At 44.6% G+C, this 20,445-nt stretch overlaps 1 protein-coding gene across 1 annotated transcript in view; it reads right to left on the bottom strand.

Annotated features, from left to right (window-relative positions):
- The window catches only part of TIMM50 (translocase of inner mitochondrial membrane 50), a 248,473-nt gene that overhangs the window by 30,040 nt on the left and 197,988 nt on the right, over positions 1-20,445 (bottom strand). The window contains exon 8 of the mRNA XM_069206953.1: positions 19,240-19,338. Within this exon, the coding sequence (XP_069063054.1) occupies positions 19,240-19,338 (99 nt within the window). The remainder of the gene's footprint in view (positions 1-19,239; positions 19,339-20,445) is intronic.

Below are 20,445 nucleotides of genomic sequence, written 5' to 3'. Positions count from 1 at the left end.
CTTGCAGAGCTCGTTTTGTGGCACCAATTCCACAATGCCCTTCCTGTGCCACTTCAATTATTTGTTGTTGCAGGCTCAGGAATAACAATTCTTGAACACCTCAGGATAATGCCTTCTTGAGTCAGACATTTTTAAACTTCTGGTATTCACTGGCAAGAACTCAAGTGTGCTGGTTCCATGACTGATGGTTAACAATGTCTTTCAGTGTTAACATGTCTCGATCTTGACTCGTGGCAATGACAATTTTCTCCAAGAAATGGCAGCTGGTGTTTCAGTTCACAATTAAATTTATGTAGGCTTCAGCCGTCTTGGAAGGGGTACCACAACACTGTATAGGCAGTCTGGAGAAGTAGACGGCATGGTTTTTATCTTTCCCTGGATGGTGCATGATTTTGTAGTTGTGTTCTTGTAATAATATACCCCAACGTTCAATGTGAGGAGCATTTTGGCCTTTGGAGTGCCAAAAGTGGTCAATAGTGCTTGATGATGTCACAAGTGTAAAAGGTGTTCTGCATAAGAACTCGTGGAAATGTTCACGAGCCCACACCACTGCTAAACGTTTTTTTAAGGTTGTCAATAAGCACAATCAGTTTGAGACCAACTTTTGCTTGCATACAACTCAATAAGCCTTCGGGTATTTGGGTTGTATGCAAATCAACAGATGCGTGCTGCTCCTTCACTGTCCTTTTTAGGTACTACCACTACAGGAGAAACCCATGGCGTTGGAAAAGTAAAATGCTCAATGACATGCTGAATTAATGATTCAAGTTTTTTTTTTAACAGCTTCTTGTAAATGAAAAGCAACTGGTCTGTCTTCAAGCAACAGTACGGACAGTCTCATTAAAATTCAATTGTACTTTTATAGTCTTAAGTTTTCCTAACCTATGGAACAACAAACGGAACTGACGATTTTGTGATGAGCATTCATGTTGTAGTTCACTGAGATCAGTCCCATATCCTAAGTCATGCTTAAAATGAGTAGACAGGCACTTGATGCCGTACACCTTGAAGCACATGAATGGACGTTTGTACTTTTGTATTCTTGTATTTTATTGTCCCTACAAATGAACCTTGCCTTTTCAATGGCAGTGATGCAACCCATGTATATACTTTAGTTTTCAATAGCGTCATTCGTGGCAATGGAGATAGTTCATTATATTTCTCCTCAGGCATAATGTTTATCAACACACCACTGCTGATAATGAAAAGGAAAATCGCTTACTTTCAGTGTAATATCCAGACAGTGTTTGAATGACTTTGGTGCTTTTTCATGTCGACTTTTCCTCGACTGGTATTTTACTATGTGGCAAGTCCAACATGCGCACATTTTTCTGAGGTAAACATAGATGTTGTGCAACCATCTTCACTTTCACTTGATGCTGATAATGAACCTTTTGAAGATGATTTTATGATGATCAACTTCGTTCGGTGTTTGTCTCAACTGGTGTTGTCGTTTGGCCTTGTGGGTGCGCGTTGAACGTCACTTCTGGAACGTTCATGTGGCCATTTTGTCTCTGCACTGCGATGCACTTACTTTTTCCTTCACCTTGTAAACAGTTACAAAATGGTTTTCCTTCCCACAGCCTTTGCATAGCTGTCCAATGGCAGGTAATTTATTTTCGTGTGAAAATGACAATCCACACCTGAAACACAACTTCTTTTTCAATGGAGACATCACTTTGGGTCCTTCAGCCTTGTTCTTCTGCTAGCTTTTTGTGTTCATTGCGGACTCATTTTGGGCACCTCTGGCCTCCATGTCAGCAGCTTTTCGATCCGCTACCTCATCAGCTCTAGTAGCCACGAGGACTTGCTCCAGACTAAGATTCTCTCAGCATTTGTTGTCTGAATGAATCTGACAGGAATCCGTCGATAACTCTGAGACGTATTGCTTCCTCATCATTAAATTCATTGAACTCACAGTGTATGATGAGCATATTCAGTCTCTCAACAAATTTGTCCATAGTTTTGCCAAACCGTTGTACTTGACTGACAATGTACCTTTCGTAATCTTCACTCAGCATTGGATTGAACTTGAGTTTCAAAACTTCTTTAATTTGACAATGTTGGAAATGGCCTTTCTGCAGGGTCACCCCCAAACCTTTTGCCTTCCTCCTCCTATTTTTCTGACCTCATTTTTCCTGGCTTTAGGACTCTGCATACTTTACCACTGCTAATCAGTGCTAAAGTGCACATGTTCTCTCCTTAAAACATGGTGACATTGGCTCATAACCAATTGGCTTATTTAATTTACTTGTAAGTCCCTAGTCAATTGTACTACATATGCCTAGGGCCTGTGAATGAAATACTACTAGTGGTCTGCAACACTGGTTGTGCCACCCACATAAGTAGCTCTCTAACCATGTCTCAGGCCTGCCATTGCAGGGCTTGTGTGTGCAGTTTCACTGCCACTTCGACTTGGCATTTAAAAGTAATTGCCAAGCCTTAAACTCCCCTTTTTCTACATATAAGTCACCCCTATGGTAGGCCCTAGGTAACCCATAGGGCAGAGTGCTATGTAGGTAAAAGGCAGGACATGTATGTACCTGTGTAGTTTATATGTCCTGGTAGTGTAAAACCCCTAAATTTGTTTTACACTGCTGTGAGGCCTGCTCCTCTCATGGGCTAACAACATTAGGGCCACCCTCATACTGCTTGAGTGGTAGATTCTGATCTGAAAGGAGTAACAAGGTCATATTTAGTATGACCAGAATGGTAATACAAAATCCTGCTGACTGGTGAAGTTGGATGTAATATTACTATTTTAGAAATGCCACTTTTAGAAAGTGAGCATTTCTCTGCACTTAACTCCTTCTGTGCCTTAAAATCCACGTCTGGCTAGGTTTAGTTGACGGCTCCCTTGTGCATACACTCAGGCAAACCCCAAACACAGGATGCTCAGTCACACTTGCATACATCTGCATATTGAATGCGTCTTCCTGGGCTGAGAGGGTGGAGGGCCAGACACTTACATGTCAAAGGACAGTGGCCTGCCCTCACACAATGGACTGCCACACCCTCTACTGGGACCCTGGCAGACAGGATGGAACTGAAAGGGGACCTTGTGCACTTCTAAGCCACTCTTTGAAGTTTCCCCCACTTCAAAGGCACATTTGGGTATTTAAGCAGGGTCCTCGACCCTACCAATTAAGGCACTTCCTGGAGAAGAGAACCAGAACCTGCAACCTCCCAAGAAGAACTGCCTGGCCGCCCAAAGGACTCACCTGACTGCTTTCTAAGAAGGACTGCTGCCTTGCTGTTACCCTGCTGCCTTGCTGCCCTCTGGCTGTGCTGAGAAGTGCTCTCCAAGGGCTTGGATAGAGCTTGCCTCCTGTTCCCTGAAGTCTCAGGACCAAAAGGGCTTCATACCTGCAAGAACTCCTCCCTGTGTGGCACAAATCGACACACAGCTTGCCAGAAACGACGCACAGCCTGAATCGTGGTGAAAAATTCACTGCACGCCAAACCGGAACAACGCAGCCCGACTTTGCAAGGAGAAGATCGATGCAGAGCCAGCGTAGCAACCGGAAATTCGACACGGCCCACTGGATCGACGCAAAGCAGAGCTGGAACGACTCAGCCCGACGTCCTGAGAGGAATCGACGCAGCGCCTGCCGGCCGGTAGAAATTTCCATGCAACACCCACCGGATCGACGCAGCCCCTGTGACTTCGTCCTGTCTGCGCCGGATTTCAACGAATCGCCCCCACATCGTCCAAAACCCTGCGGCCTGAAGAGGATCCAAGACCGAGTGCCGGAATTCGAAGCAAAGTCTTCCCTGCGTGGAAAATAAACAACGCATCGCTGTGTGCGGCCCAAGAAATCGACCCACACTTCCGTTTTGCTTTTGAGAGACTAAAGACCCTTTATATCATTTTTACAGTGACATTCCAAAATATACTTATTGCAATTTAATTGTTTTGACCTGCATTTATCCAGATACATATTATATATTTTTCTAAACACTGTGTGGGGTATTTTTGTGGTGTTCTACTGTGTTATTGCATGATTTATTGCACAAATACTTTACACATTGCCTTCTAGGTTAAGCCTGACTGCTCAGTGTCAAGCTACCTCAGGGTGGGCACAGGATAATTTGGATTGTGTGTGACTTACCCTGACTAGAGTGAGGGCCCTTGCTTGGACAGGGGGTAACCTGACTGCCAACCAAAGACCCAATTTCTGACAGACAGTATGCAACTTCTTCAGCTCACCACATTTTCTTTATGATTTATTTTACACCCTCACCAGCAAGCTTCTTAAAGTATTTGATTATAATCTTGTCATCTGTTTCTTCTAGTGCATTAATGAAATCATCAAATGTCTAAGCAATCTATCTATAGCCAATATTCTGCTTTTTGGGGATACTGAACTGTGGTGGTTGTTTCAGGAATGCGGCATTATAACTGTTTGTGGCACTCACTGATGTGGAACATAGCATTCTCTCTGACGCCACTTTTTGGCATAAGTGAATTTGTTTATGCAAGCCATCTCTGAGGTCTTGAGACGTGCTGGCCTCTGAGTCATCTTTGATAACTGCAGGAAACTGGGCCTCTATCTTGGTCTCCATTGGAGTCCTTCACTTTTTGAAGACCTCTGGAGTTGTTCTGAACCGCCACCCAGAAGCTTTGATGGTGTGCCACTTCAGGTGTTGGACAGCTCCGTAATCGTAACCTCGTGCTTCTTCTTGGGTCTCCTCACCCACTGCTGAGGTCGTAGAGCCCTTCTTGTCGAGGCTCTGGTAAGTGTACCAACAGTATGCTTTATTATCAACTGTTCCGTCAACTAACACTTCTGAGTATTGTACTCATGTCCAAATACAGCAGTTTTCAGCACTCCTTTTCTATACCAGTTAGTGTCCGACTTTAGTGTTGTCAATCCATATGATGTACAGCTTTATGTTGTGTGGTAGCGAGGTACGTCTCTCTACGGCCTGGACAGCAGGTTCTTTGCTGTTTCTTATTTTCAAGTGGTTCACACCGGCTGGAGTTGTGCTTTGACTCAACATACACCAAACATGGATTCTGCATTTAAACAGAGCCACACACAAGCAGCTTGCTTGGGCTACAGCAAACTCTCTGGGAGAGCATTGTCAATCTTTGGGGTTACCTATCCCCTACCTTCTCACCAAATGTGGCATCTTCCACAGCCTAGGTACCCGCCAATGTCTACACCACACACGGAGGTGGGTATTACACGTCTATTAGTCTGTGTGTAACTGCAAACTCAACATTCTAAACCTGCCTTCACTTCACCACGCTCTAACAGTTACACCACAGTTCTATAGAGTTTATCGGGAGCCAAAACTGTTCAGTCAATAATAACTCACAATACTACAATGTTCGTTAATAAATATCATACTGTATTAATTCATTCTTATTTACTGAAAAATAACACCAATTTGTTGTTACAATTTCTAACTGCATCACTTCAAAATTACAATGGGTCCCTTTGAAATCAAGTGCAGTGTTACTATGAAAAGCAACATTTCAATATTTTTAATAGACTAAAATTAACAGTAGTAATCATCAACACACCTTAAAATCATTTCCAACGGTGAAACTAAAAGATGTGATCATAGCGTTTTGCCCTTTCCCCAATCCCTTACCGCTAGCCATCAACCACTTCACTCTAAACCCTATTCCTTAACTCTGTAGCGGTTAATGAAAATGTCACTTACCCAGTGTACATCTGTTCGTGGCATTAGTCGCTGCAGATTCACATTCTGTGCATAGTCCGCCGTCTGGTGTTGGGTCGGAGTGTTACAAGTTGTTTTTCTTCGAAGAAGTCTTTTCGAGTCACGAGACCGAGGGACTCCTCCCACTTCAGTTCCATTGCGCATGGGCGTCGACTCCATCTTAGATTGTTTTCCCCGCAGAGGGTGAGGTAGGAGTTGTGTATGCTAATAATAGTGCCCATGCAATGGAATAAATACGTATGTACAAAATTAAGGTTTAATGTAATATATTTACAAATGTACAAATGTTCAAGATCTACTTCTAAACGGCTACAGGCTCCCGGGGAGGAGGGTGGGCGCATGTGAATCTGCAGCGACTAATGCCACGAACAGATGTACACTGGGTAAGTGACATTTTCAGTTCGGTGGCATGTGTTGCTGCAGATACACATGCTGTGCATAGACTAGTAAGCAGTTATCTCCCCAAAAGCGGTGGTTCAGCCTGTAGGAGTTGAAGTAGTTTGAAATAAAGTTCTTAGTACGGCTTGACCTACTGTGGCCTGTTCTGCAGATAACACATCTACACAGTAGTGTTTAGTAAATGTATGAGGCGTAGACCATGTTGCTGCCTTACATATTTCGGTCATTGGAATATTTCCTAGAAAGGCCATAGTAGCACCTTTCTTTCTGGTTGAGTGTGCCTTTGGTGTAATAGGCAGTTCTCTCTTTGCTTTAAGATAGCAGGTTTGGATGCACTTTACTATCCATCTGGCGATACCTTGTTTTGAAATTGGATTTCCTGTATGAGGTTTTTGGAAGGCAATAAATAGTTGTTTTGTTTTCCTAATTTCTTTTGTCCTGTCAATGTAGTACATTAGCGCTCTCTTGATGTCTAATGTATGTAGTGCTCTTTCAGCTATTGAATCTGGCTGTGGGAAGAACACTGGTAATTCCACTGTTTGGTTTAAGTGGAAAGGTGAGATAACCTTTGGTAAGAATTTTGGATTTGTTCTTAGAACGACCTTATTTTTGTTAATTTGAATAAATGGTTCTTGTATGGTAAACGCCTGTATTTCACTTACTTTTCTTAGAGATGTGATGGCAATGAGAAATGCAACTTTCCACGTTAAGTATTGCATTTCACAAGAATGCATGGGTTCGAAAGGTGGACCCATGAGCCTTGTCAAGACAATGTTGAGGTTCCATTAAGGAACAGGCGGTGTCCTTGGTGGTATAATTCTCTTTAGGCCCTCCATAAACGCTTTAATGACAGGTATTCTAAATAGGGAAGTTGAATGAGTAATCTGCAGGTAAGCAGATATTGCTGCGAGATGTATTTTTATGGAAGAGAAAGCTAGATTTGATTTTTGTAGCTGTAGTAAATATCCTACTACATCTTTTGGAGATGCATGCAATGGTTGGACTTGATTATTATGGCAGTAACAAACAAACCTTTTCCATTTACTTGCATAGCAGTGTCTAGTGGATGGCCTTCTAGCTTGTTTTATGACCTCCATACACTCTTGTGTGAGGTTCAAGTGTCCAAATTCTAGGATTTCAGGAGCCAAATTGCTAGATTCAGCGATGCTGGGTTTGGATGCCTGATCTGTTGTTTGTGTTGTGTTAACAGATCTGGCCTGTTGGGTAGTTTGACATGAGGTACTACTGACAGGTCTAGTAGTGTGGTATACCAAGGTTGTCTTGCCCATGTTGGTGCTATTAGTATGAGTTTGAGTTTGTTTTGACTCAATCTGTTTACTAGATATGGAAGGAGAGGGAGAGGGGGAAAAGTGTACGCAAATATCCCTGACCAATTCATCCATAGAGCATTGCCTTGAGATTGCCGGTGTGGGTACCTGGATGCGAAGTTTTGGCATTTTGCGTTTTCTTTTGTTGCAAATAGATCTATTTGAGGTGTTCCCCAAATTTGGAAGTAAGTGTTCAGGATTTGGGGGTGAATTTCCCATTCGTGGACCTGTTGGTGATCCCGAGAGAGATTGTCTGCTAGCTGGTTCTGGATCCCTGGAATAAACTGTGCTATTAGGCGAATGTGGTTGTGAATTGCCCAATGCCATATTTTTTGTGTTAGGAGACACAACTGTGTCGAGTGTGTTCCCCCCTGTTTGTTTAAATAATACATTGTCGTCATGTTGTCTGTTTTGACAAGAATGTATTTGTGGGTTATCATTGGTTGGAATGCTTTCAACGCTAGAAATACTGCGAATAATTCTAGGTGATTTATATGAAACTTTCTTTGATGTACGTCCCATTGTCCTTGGATGCTGTGTTGATTGAGGTGTGCTCCCCACCCTGTCATGGAAGCATCTGTTATCACGTATTGTGGCACTGGGTCTTGGAAAGGCCACCCTTTGTTTAAATTTGTACTGTTCCACCATAGAAGCGAGATGTATGTTTGGCGGTCTATCAACACCAGATCTAGAAGTTGACCCTGTGCATGTGACCATTGTGATGCTAGGCACTGTTGTAAGGGCCGCATGTGCAATCTTGCGTTTGGGACAATGGCTATGCATGAGGACATCATGCCTAGGAGTTTTAATACCATCTTCGCGTGTATCTTTTGTGTTGGATACATAGCTTGTATCACCTTGTGAAAATTTTGAACCCTTTGTGGACTTGGAGTGGCTATCCCTTTTGTTGTGTTGATTGTCGCTCCTAAGTATTGCTGTGTTTGACACGGCAAAAGGTGTGACTTTGCATAGTTGATGGAGAAACCCAGTTTGTAAAGGGTTTGTATAACATAATCTGTGTGGTGTAAACACTTTGTTAGCGAGTTGGTTTTGATTAACCAATCGTCTAGGTACGGGAACACGTGTATTTGCTGCCTCCTGATATGTGCAGCTACTACTGCTAGACATTTTGTAAAGACTCTTGGTGCTGTTGTTATTCCGAATGCCAACACTTTGAATTGGTAATGTATTCCTTTGAATACGAACCTTAGGTATTTCCTGTGCGAGGGATGTATCGGTATATGGAAATACGCGTCTTTTAGATCTAACGTTGTCATGTAGTCTTGCTGTTTCAGTAGTGGTATTACGTCTTGTAACGTGACCATGTGAAAGTGGTCTGATTTGATGTAGGTGTTTAGTGTTCTGAGATCCAATATTGGTCTCAGACTTTTGTCCTTTTTCGGTATTAGAAAGTACAGTGAGTAGACTCCTGTGTTCTTTTGTGTTTTTGGTACTAATTCTATTGCGTCTTTTTGCAGTAATGCTTGAACTTCTAGTCCTAGAAGGTCTATATGCTGTTTTGACATATTGTGTGTTTTCTGTGGGACGTTTGGAGGGAGTTGGAGAAATTCTATGCAATAACCATGTTGGATAATTGCTAAGACCCAAGTGTCTGTTGTTATTTCCTCCCATGATTTGTGGAACTGGCTTAGTCTCCCCCCCACTGGTGTTGTGTGAAGGGGTTGTGTGACTTGTGAGTCACTGTTTATTTTGAGGGGTTTTGGGACCCTGAAACTTTCCCCGGTTTCTTGGGAATTGGCCCCCTCTGTATTGGCCTCGAAAGCCACCCCTTTGATATTGTCCCTGGTAGGTAGGTGGTCTTGTTTGTGAGGTGCTGGCTTCTGTGGCTTGACCTCGAAACCCTCCTCTGAAAGTTGTTTGGCGAAATGTGCCAAATGTGCCTCTGCCCTGCGGGGAATAGAGTGCGCCCATGGCTTTGGCTGTGTCAGTGTCCTTCTTCAATTTTTCAATTGCAGTGTCCACTTCTGGGCCAAACAATTGCTGTTCATTGAACGGCATATTGAGCACTGCCTGTTGTATCTCAGGTTTGAAGCCAGATGTGCGCAGCCATGCGTGCCTCCTTATTGTCACAGCAGTATTTATTGTTCTTGCAGCTGTATCTGCTGCATCCATAGAAGAACGTATTTGGTTGTTGGAGATATTTTGCCCCTCTTCAACCACTTGTTTCGCTCGTTTCTGGAATTCTTTGGGGAGGTGCTCGATGAGATGTTGCATCTCGTCCCAATGGGCCCTGTCGTATCGCGCTAGGAGTGCTTGCGAGTTGGCGATGCGCCACTGATTTGCAGCTTGTGCCGCAACCCTTTTCCCAGCTGCATCAAACTTGCGGCTCTCCTTGTCCGGAGGTGGTACGTCGCCTGATGTCTGCGAGTTGGCTCTTTTACGAGCTGCTCCTACGAATACTGAATCTGGTGTCAGTTGTGATGTAATAAAAGCAGGGTCTGTGGGCGGTGCCTTGTATTTTTTCTCCACCCTTGGAGTTATTGCTCTGCTTTTAACAGGCTCCTTGAAAATCTGTTTAGCGTGCCTTAGCATTCCCGGGAGCATGGGAAGGCTTTGATAATGGCTGTGGGTGTAGGACAGGGTGTTAAAGAGGAAGTCATCCTCAATAGGCTCCGAATGTAGAGATACATTATGAAATTCGGCTGCCCTAGCTACCACCTGTGCATATGCTGTACTGTCCTCAGGTGGTGAGGGTTTAGTTGGGTACGACTCTGGGCTATTGTCCGATACTGGAGCATCATAGAGGTCCCATGCTGCCTGATCATCCTGGCTCATGGTGGTATGAGCTGGTGATGGAGTCTGTGCCGGTGATACATGAGTTGACTGGGGTGGAGAGGGTGGTGGAGTTGCCCTCTTTACCACCTTTGCTTGTGGTGGCTTGTCTTGTTGCTGGAAGTCAAGCTTCCTTTTCCTTCTGATTGGGGGAAGAGTGCTGATTTGACCTGTACCCCTTTGGATAAAGATCCGCTGTTGCGTGTGATCTACCTCTGTAGTTTGTAATTCCTCCTCAAATCTGTGTCTTTTTAGTTGGGAGGAAAGTGATTGTTCCTCTGAGTAGGAACTGGTTTTTGGTTCGGTTGCCGGGTGTTTTGGCACCGAAACCGTGTCTTTAGTTGTTTTCGGCTCCGACGAGATCTTTCTCTTTTTCGGTGTCTTGGCCTCTCGGTGCCGAGCATCTTCGGTGCCGCTATCTCTGTGCCGAGCAGCTTCGGTGCCGCTGTCTCTGTGTCGAGTAGCTTCGGTGCCGCTATCTCGGTGTCGAGCCTTTTCTGCACCACTCTCTCGGTCCCGAGAGTGTTGCGTGCCTGTGTCTCGACCTGAGTCGGACGACTTCGGCACCAGCTCGCCCTTTTTCGGTGCCGATGGACGGTCACCTACTTTATGGGTTATGCCATGGCCTGTTGGCAGTGGCGTCCCCTGGGCTTTGTCTGTTTTCTCGTGTGATCTTTCTTTCGACGTCTTACTCACGGTTGGTTGCTCGTCGACGTCGAATTCTTCGGAATCCGAATCGCGGATGGAGAAAGTTTTTTCTTCTTCCTCCTCCTCGAACCCTTGTTGTCCTGTCGGCGTGGAAGCCATCTGCAACCCCCTGGCTCTTCGGTCCCTGAGCGTTTTTCTCGACCGAAACGCGCGACAGGCCTCACACGACTCTTCCTTGTGCTCGGGGGACAGGCACAAGTTACAGACCAAATGTTGGTCTGTATAAGGATATTTACTGTGGCATTTAGGACAGAATCGGAACGGGGTCCGTTCCATCAGTGTCGATGTTGCACGCGGTCGGGCCGACCAGGCCCCGACGGGGGATCGAAAATACCCCGAAGGGTTACCGGAGCTCTTTAAGGCTCGGTGTCGATTTGCCCTAACTATCCCGATACCGAACGAAACAATACCGACGAATTTTCCGTTGATTCTGACTAACTTTCCGACCCGAAACACGGAGCGAAAAGGAACACGTCCGAACCCGATGGAGGAAAAAAAACAATCTAAGATGGAGTCGACGCCCATGCGCAATGGAACCGAAGTGGGAGGAGTCCCTCGGTCTCGTGACTCGAAAAGACTTCTTCGAAGAAAAACAACTTGTAACACTCCGACCCAACACCAGACGGCGGACTATGCACAGCATGTGTATCTGCAGCAACACATGCCACCGAACACATAATTCTGTAGCTTTATTCTTGTGTCACTAACTTACATCCTTAATCTTTTACCCATAACCCCTACACCCCATACACTCAACCCTACACTCTGAGCCCTTAACCCCTAATCCATAACACCTATAAAGCTCTGAACAGGCCCTTTATGCCAACACTCCATGGTAACTTACAGCTAAGCTAAAGAAATGCAGACGGTTATTTGCTAACAACAAAATGAACCTTCTCCTACTACAAAGTTTGTGCAAGTATGAACTTTTATGCAATGCTTGTGCAACATTTTACATTTATTTAATGTGATTTTTTTCCATGAATAGAGCTCGGATACCTTTTGCCAGCTCCATTCATGAGCCGCTTGGCATTTGAGTCTGATTTAATCTGCCCTGGTGTTCAGAAAGTCACCCAGATGTTGAACCACCAGGGATACTGCCTGAAGTTTTAGCCATGTCCAGGGACGCGGGCCTCCTGACAAAGGGTCTACGACCCCACCCCGTCCTGTTTGTTGTAGTACCACGTGGCGGTGGTGTTGTCCGTGAGCACCTGAACTAGAGGAGGATAGTAAGGCTTTCAATGCTAACTGGATTGCTCTGAGCTCCAACAGTTTGATGTGGACTACAGATTCTCCCAGAGATGAGAGCCTTTGGATCACTACTGCCAGGTCTGTTTGGGGAAGGGAGAGGAGTCTGCTGCTGTCCCAATTGCGGTTCGTGAGCTACCACTGCAGATTTTTTGCAGATCCCTCTGAGATCTGGACCATGTCAGCTGCTGAGATATGGGAAGACTGGCACCACCCCTTATCTTTGCAAATGAGCTGCAACCACCTCCATCACCTTTGTGAACACTTGAGGGGCACTGGTAAGGCCAAAATAGCACAGTGAACTGAAAATGCTTGTGGACCACGTGAACCGCAGGTAACGCCTGAGGGCAGGCAGGACAGAAATTTGAAAGCATATGTCCTGCAAATCCAAAACTACCATCCAGTCTCCTGGGTCAAGGGCAGATAGGACCTGAGCTACAGTGAGCTAAAGTGACCAGCTTGAACTTCTTCTTGAGGAAGAAATTGAGAGGGTGCAGGTCTAGGACAGGAAGAAGGCCTCTGTCCTTAATGGGCACCAGAAAGCACTGGGAATAGCAACCACAGACTACTTCTGGCGTATGCACCCTTAATGGCTCCCTTGGCAAACAGAGCCATCACTTCCTGGTGAAGAAGCAATAGGTGATCCTGTCAGCCTGTCGCATGTTAGTGGCAGGGCGGGGGGAGCTCCTTCAGACGATCTGCAAAACCCACCTGTCCGATGATATGGACCGCTAGTGTGGGAGGTGATGACAAATCCTGCCGCCAACTGGGTGCCCATGATAAGAGGGCAGGTCAGGAGGGTTTGGAGGCTGCTGGTGGTAACAGGGGTAGGACTGGCTAGACCCACAGAGTATGTGGGTACCCAGCCACACACAGGCTGAGAAGAATGCACAGTACTGTAGCTGGGAGGGTAGAGGCGTGGTTAGAGGCCCTTTCCATAGCGACAAAAGGAGTAAAAGGCAGATTGTGGGTGACGAGGGGCCATGGGAAGGCCCAAGGACCTGGCCATAGCCCTACTGTCCTTAAAGCACTCCTGCATCAAATGTATCTTGTCTCAGAAGAGACTGGAGCCATCAAAGAGTATGTCCATGAGCAACTCTTGGACAGCCTCAGAAAAGCAAGTCGTCCTCAACCAGGAGTAACACTGTGAGGCCACAGTCGATGTAACCGCTCTGCCTACTGAGTCTGTGGTATCCAAGCCACATTGCATTGTGAACTTAGCTGTGTGTCTCCCATCAGCAACAGCCTGGGAGAGTGCAGCCCGGTTCTCCTCCAGGACACCCTTCCTGCTCCATGTCATAGATCAGAATAGGGGCAGCGCCAGGAGTGTCAACATTAGGACTGTCACCGGGGAAGGTAGACATGGCACGACTGGTGTCATCCGGATCCGAGAATACATCCTAGGGGCCCGACTGATGCCAAGGCTTGAGCCACCCACACAGAACCAGAAAGGAGGGGCTTCTCACACACCCTCAGGGCCCAAAGGTACACTGTAAGGAATGGGGCACCCAAACATGCCCTCACAGAACTCCTCGAGTTGGGCGAGGGTCACTTTGGCTCCTGGAAACTCGGGAGGTGCGAAGAAGAACCAGGCACTGGCTCTACCACAGAGCCAGGCCTCAATGAAAGACACTCTCTTGTCTCAGCTGACAGACGCGGTGAAGTCGGAGACCTCTTAGACTTCTTCTTGTGGTGGGACTTACCAGACTGACCCACCAACTTCGAGTGCAACGAAGATCTAGGGCTCCATGACTGGTCCTGGGACCCTCCTCCCGACTGGGATCTTGATCGTCAAGCCGCCAGGAGCTTGAGGGATTGCCCTCAAGGTCTTTGGGTTCTTGGGGTGGCAAATGGCACAGGCCTTCCGAGTCAAGTTTGCGCTCAAGGCACCATAGGCATACAAGGTGCATGTCTGTCACTAACAGAGCAGTGACAGGCGCAGCAGGGCTTGAACCCAGCCTTACGAGTGGACATTCCAGCCACATCAGGAGGAAAAACCTCTAAAAGTCATTGGCGAAAGGCAAAAAAAACAGATAGTAAAATAATGATTAGGGGTAGCTCTTCTCTGGATCTGCGATGACTGACATGAAAAGAAAAGAACTGACTTCAGTGTGCCTGGGTGGCACCAATTTAGGCACCGCAAACATTACTGCAGGCGCAGACAACGCTGCTGATGCCACATGGAGATGAACAACACCACCTATTGGCACCCAGGGGTACTGCTCACGAAAAGTTTCCAGATCCAGTCTGATGCCTGGGGATAATTCTTAGGGAAGGAATCTGCAACGAAAAGTCTTGATTAGATTATAAAAATATTAACCTCAAGTTTTTGAGATCCACAAAGCAGCTTATCATTGCAAAGACTTTCAATGCAATATAGGAACAAAAAGACAGCAGGACTTACAGCCAGAGCCACTAACCATTTTGCCACAAGTGTTCTCAACAAACATGGGCCGCCCAGCCTGTTTAGTGCCTACTCCCTAACATGCCTTAAGTGGCAACTAACCAACAGTGATCCACCTAAATGCCTCTGTATCACCAGGCAGAACGCCAATGTTAGCTCTTAGCCAGCAGGAAAAATAAAACTGTGCACCAATTAATTGTCGAGTCCATGTCTTTAATTGATTGATCTTTGACCTTTAATCATCTGATCCATACAAGCTTGTCCAAACTACAAAATCTCATCCCATTTCCAAAGCAACTCGGACCAGTTGTCAAACAGTCACTGGCTTGATAAATAGGTATAATATCTTGATTACTAAGACTTTTGCTTTACTCATTTATTTTAAATAGCAAATGACAAATAACAATTCCCCTGAATTCTGGAGAGAAAGAGAACTGTGAGCTTCTAAGATTATAGATTCAGAGTCATTCTAAACAAAAAAAGTAATTAAAGTATTGGAAAAATGGAGACATCCAATCGAAGCCCAACACAAAAAACAACTCCAGAGGGCCAGGAAAACAGTATGCGCAGCATAAAAGATGAGCACATCATACTGCAAAGCTTCCACACATACAGGGAGAAAGCTACAATAAATCCATCAAAATAGAACTTGTGCAACTAACAAATCCAATCAATAAAGGAAAGAGGTGGAATTTGGCAACCTGAAAGGTAAGTTGGATGGAATGAAGCTTCGAAATAAAATGTCTTGAGCAGCAGACCAACTGCAAAAAACTGCTAAAATCAAAATGGATGGAATCCACCTTTTTATGGTTGGCCTGCGAAGTAAAATCTGGTCTGTAGGTGAACCAGAGAAAAAGGCACATTTAAAGTGCGAGTATCCAAGCTAACCCAAAAACCTTAGGGACCACTGCTATAATCATGGCCTTCAACTGTATCCATGGTAATATACTCCTTTGCAAAAAGATCCAAATTCCTTCTTGGATTATATTCACGCTATACAAAAATCTAAAAATGAAAATCCAAAAACTGTCTGAATGGCAAATTCAACAGAACCTGTACTGCTGTGGAATTGCTGCATACAGTTTTCTTTTTTTGATCGTTGTAAGAGATGCAAATTTGGTAAAATTCAGGAATGCGTGATGTGATTTGCGTCGGTGTGCCAAAAAAAAAAAAAAAAAGCCTGCTGTACTCGCATCACAGCACTAGATACTACTACATTTATCCACGAGAAATACCATGTATTTTTTCACCCACAACACCAAGCCACTGCAATAAACACCTTTCCTCCTGCACTCAAGCTTAATACTCCAACTCTCTCTGCAAATTATGTTGTTGCACCCTTTGCCTCCAAGGGGAAAAAATTACCCACACACGTTCGTCTGCACTTTCCATCAGAAGATGGTATTATGGTTTGTGGTTGAGCCTTACCATGATGTTACTTTTATTTTGCTTTGGGGTCCCCGCCACAGGACAAGTATGTACACAACTCAATGAGAAGTTGCACATGGTTATGCATTTCCCTACATCACATGAGCATTACACTGAGCCAGAGACAGTGGTTAATGAAGCATCACCTGGAAACCTGATAGAGTGGTTTGGGGCAGAGATATGGTAGTGGTGTTTGCAGCATTTCCGTTTTCCTCTTACCAGTGTAACTGGAATGGGGAAGTAGAAAGCATTGCATCTGAATGCAGCTATATGCAGATGAATTAATTCTGGGGTGCGGCAGAAGAACTAAACAGCCTTTAGGGCCTGGTCTGTTCTTCCTCTTCGCTCTACAGGACACTGCCTGTCTTCTAGACCTCCCACTGCCCTTACTAAAATCACAATGTACAGTATATGCACTCAATTGTATGTTGTTGGAGGTGGTGTTGAGTAGTGATCATCCTTCCCTATTCGTTCATGTTTGATTGGTATATTGCTCCTCCATCTGTTGTTTAATGGTCTTTGGAAAGTTCAAAGTTATTGCAAAAAGCTCTTGTACGAAATACTTTGTACACCTCAGTGATAAACAGTAGAAGGGGCTGGAAATCATTAGACACCGGATGGGGGCGCTCAAGCTTCTGACCCACTCCAGGAAGGGATGCTTTGGTCTTTGTTGGCGCACCTAGGGGCTGATGCTTTGACCGACTCCAGAAAATAGGTGCTCAATGGCAACACAGGTACCAATTAGGCCAAAATTCCTCATAGAACGAATTTCTTTGGGGTTTATGTAAGTGAAGTTAAGCTGTCCATTTAATAAGCTAAGTCATATCAACTTTTCAATGTCTATATGAGCTCATGCAATGCCGACATAGTTTTACAAATAATTCAGTCTCTGTAAATATCTAAAATTGTTCAATATTTTGTTAATGCAGCATAGATTTGTTAGGAACACAGTTTATGTCTTCTACAAAATTAAAGCATGTTTGCAAAATAAAATGATTACAAGTTTTTTTTAAACACAATGTTGAAAGATTATGTATTTATGTTTGGGGAGAGCACAGAGTTTTCAGTCTTGTCAGTTCACAGCTTAAAGGAGGCAAAGTGTTGGGGATTACCTCAAACTAGCCAACTCTTGCTAGATGGAGAAGGCAATTCTTGACATCAGTTGAGAAAAGTGGTACGATCTTTGGTGCTTTTAAGGTGAAAGCAGTAGACAAGATCGCTGTGTGCTCTTTATGATCACAGTCAGGAAACAAACTTAAATAATGACAATGACAGTGTACTAAGTTAACTTATCAGAATCTTACACAAGCTATGATAGTAGACAAGGCAGCTTTCCACAGCCGATAATGAGTTGGCTCAGCGTGGGCGCTGGGTCTCCAACGTTCAGAGTTCAGGCAAAGGAGTACCGGCTCTGGGTAGTCATCAACTGCGCCTAAAATACAGGGGCTCTCTGGATATTTAATACTGACCTTGGGGTAGTATGCACTTTACACAGTGAAGCACTGCAGCTACACTGAAAGCATTGTAGATCATGCTCTGTCTGCAATGCTTTAAATTCTGGGCATTGTGGGAATGGGCCGATTATTATGCTTCATTAGCTTTCCTATTTTAACTACCATAAAGGTGAAGCACCACCATTGTTGTTGTGCTACACATACAGGGATGCCACGAAACCTGGTCTGTCTATACTGCTTTAAGTCTGGGAACACTGAAAACTGGCCTGGCTTTTGCAATTTACATATTTGGGCATACAGAAAAGTGGCTGGCTTTGTTGCTTTACATATGAGACAGGGAAAAAAAACACGTAACAGTTGTTAACTACATGCTGAGCATTGTCGACGCTGACCTTGCTACAGCGTTTTACATACTGGAACATTGTGGGTACTGCCCTAGAAGTGGTGCTTAACAAGCTGATGTAATGTGAAAACGTGCATAACTGTGTTACATACCGGGGTACTACTAACATCTGATCTGGGCCATGGTAGTTTTCATACTAGAGCACAGAGGCAAGTATCCTAAGCTTTGGTCCTTTTTGTGAGGACAAATTTAAATATTTCATTGGTTCTCCTTTAGTACTGCCTGTGAAATCCAATGCCCCACTGGAAAATAAAACATTGTGAGAGGCGATGAGAGTTGTAGGGGTTCTGCACTAAAATTTGCCTCGAGGCTCAGTTGTTAAAATGTGAAACTGGTATTTAGAAAGAAAAACAAAAAGTAGGACTGTGACGCGTTCGCATTTTTACAGAATTTTACACCAGAATTAGCCTAAAATCTAAGTTTCCAGGGCAAAATGTTTTGGGGAAATGTGCTGAATGACGCCTTGCTTTAAACATTTCTTGGAAGGATTATCCTTACGGTCCTGCCACTGATATTTGTGAAAAAACTGCTGGGGTGTGGCTTGTGAGTTCCTTCATGCTGCCTATCAGTATTCGGAGAAGCAGCTCTTAGGTGTGGTAAATTATGTAAAATAATTCTCTGCAAAATCATTAATACCTAGAGTCATTGATCGGTTCACAGAGAGGGGAAGCGTGGATTATGAAGGTTTCTTAAATAATTACTCCCCCCCTTTTTACAAACAAAAATACAAACAAAAAAGAGTATGTTTTTCTTGCTCGGAGAAATGAAGCAGATGAGGTGTCAAAGTGTGGTAGTCGGGCTAAGGGATTGAAAGGGGGGAGGGGGGAGGGGGGGGGGGGGCTGAAAAGACCAAACTTCAATCTAATACACTCTGACACTATTCTGGGCTCTACAGGCAGGGTGACTATATTCTGGAAGGGACATTTCGCAAAAATATGACTATTCATTATCATCCGAGAGGCACAGAATGACAGCGTTCACCAATAAAGAAACACAGGCAAGGCTCTAAGGAAATCAAGAAATAGTCAGCTTTCAAACCCAGTATTATACGTGTTATTTAAATAGCTTTCTAGTAACAGCAGCTAACGAGTACTGCGTTGTAAAACACAAAAACGTGTCTCCATTGTTTTCGGTCGACCCTCGCTGAAAACTGGGACCTGAGCCAAAATTGCCGACATCAGCCGGGACAGCTGCTGGAAAACCTGGGCTGTCCCGGCACCTACCTATAGGAGTATTTAAAGAGAAATACAAGTGCCTACACTGATCATCACATAACAAGACGTGGCCTCTAAGGCACAAAGTGACTGACAAGAGAACTGGAAAGGGAGCCGCAGTGTCTAGCTTGGGAGGTTCTTTTTCTGGAGCTGCAGCATTAAATACCTTTACATGATGGCCATCTGTGTAGCGAGTGGCATCTCGGAAGAGGCGATAAGAGACAAATCCATGAGGGTCCACACTGTCAATGAGAGGGAAGGCAGTCTGTAAAGGAAGCAAGCATACGGTGAGACAGAGGGAAGAGGTGCACGGAAGAATAAAAGAAGGAAGTAACAGAAAGGAGATAGAAGTGGGAACAAATGTGTCTGAAGGTGAGCAAAGTTTTAATCTGAAATGAATTAAAACAATAAAGAAAAGCTAATGGAGGTAGCAAACCAAGCCTATTATAAAAGCAAGCTTTGTCAATTTGCATGGACTGAATACATTTAAACTAATCAAGTACATGTCTAGACATTATGTATACTGACTTCAACAATCAAGGGGCCTGGCTTCTCTTGGAAAAGGGATCAGCGTTTAAAAAGCCATTGGCATTGTAGGATCCACAAGACTGTTACCACACACTGGAACTTAGGGACCAGCAAGAGCAGGTTTGAGGAACTCTAGGAGCTTCATTGTGCCAGCAGGGTTCTGCAACTTTAGCGGTGCAGAAGTATTTGGGCCCAGTCCCTTTGCGAATTTTGGAGCAGCAAGAGCAGACCACTGTGACTTCAATAGTATGGATGGGGTAGAAGTTGTTTTGTAGCCTTCAGGGATCTAGGGGCACAGGGCAGCAGGACTTGGTCCAGCCCAAGTAATGAAGGAAGCAGAAGACCATCATGACAGTTAGCACGTGATGTCTGGCTTGGGGTAAGTCTGTTTTAAGCCAGGCCCTTTCCATGGTAGAGGTAGTCAACATACATTCATCAGTCATGATGACAATCCTGCAGGATCAAACAAGGCCCACTCCTAAAGGAATATCAAATGATGTCTACTATGAAGTCCCTATTTATCAATCGTCAGAAGCCTCACACTGCAGGACACATCAACAAAGTAATAGCCTCAACTGAGCAGGATCAGTGGAAAGGGCGTATGCTCTTCATGAGAAACAGCATACCTCACCAGTGTGCCTAAACTAAATTAAAAAAAAGATCAGAGGAAACCTCCCAAAGAAGAAAGAAACAGCACACCAGGATAACAAGACCCTAGCGCTGGGAGGGAATAAGGAGGAAAAACAGAAAGACCAAGTTACTTACCTACGGTAACCCCGTTTCTTGCAGATACTCTAACTGCAGATTCCTTATCTTGTGAACAGCTCCAGATGCCCGGCTGGGT

Source organism: Pleurodeles waltl, chromosome 9 (assembly GCF_031143425.1).
Source record: "Pleurodeles waltl isolate 20211129_DDA chromosome 9, aPleWal1.hap1.20221129, whole genome shotgun sequence".
In the NCBI taxonomy this organism is placed as follows: Eukaryota; Metazoa; Chordata; class Amphibia; order Caudata; family Salamandridae; genus Pleurodeles; species Pleurodeles waltl.
Note: the sequence above shows the minus strand (reverse complement) of the source record. Positions and strands in the feature narration are given on the sequence as shown.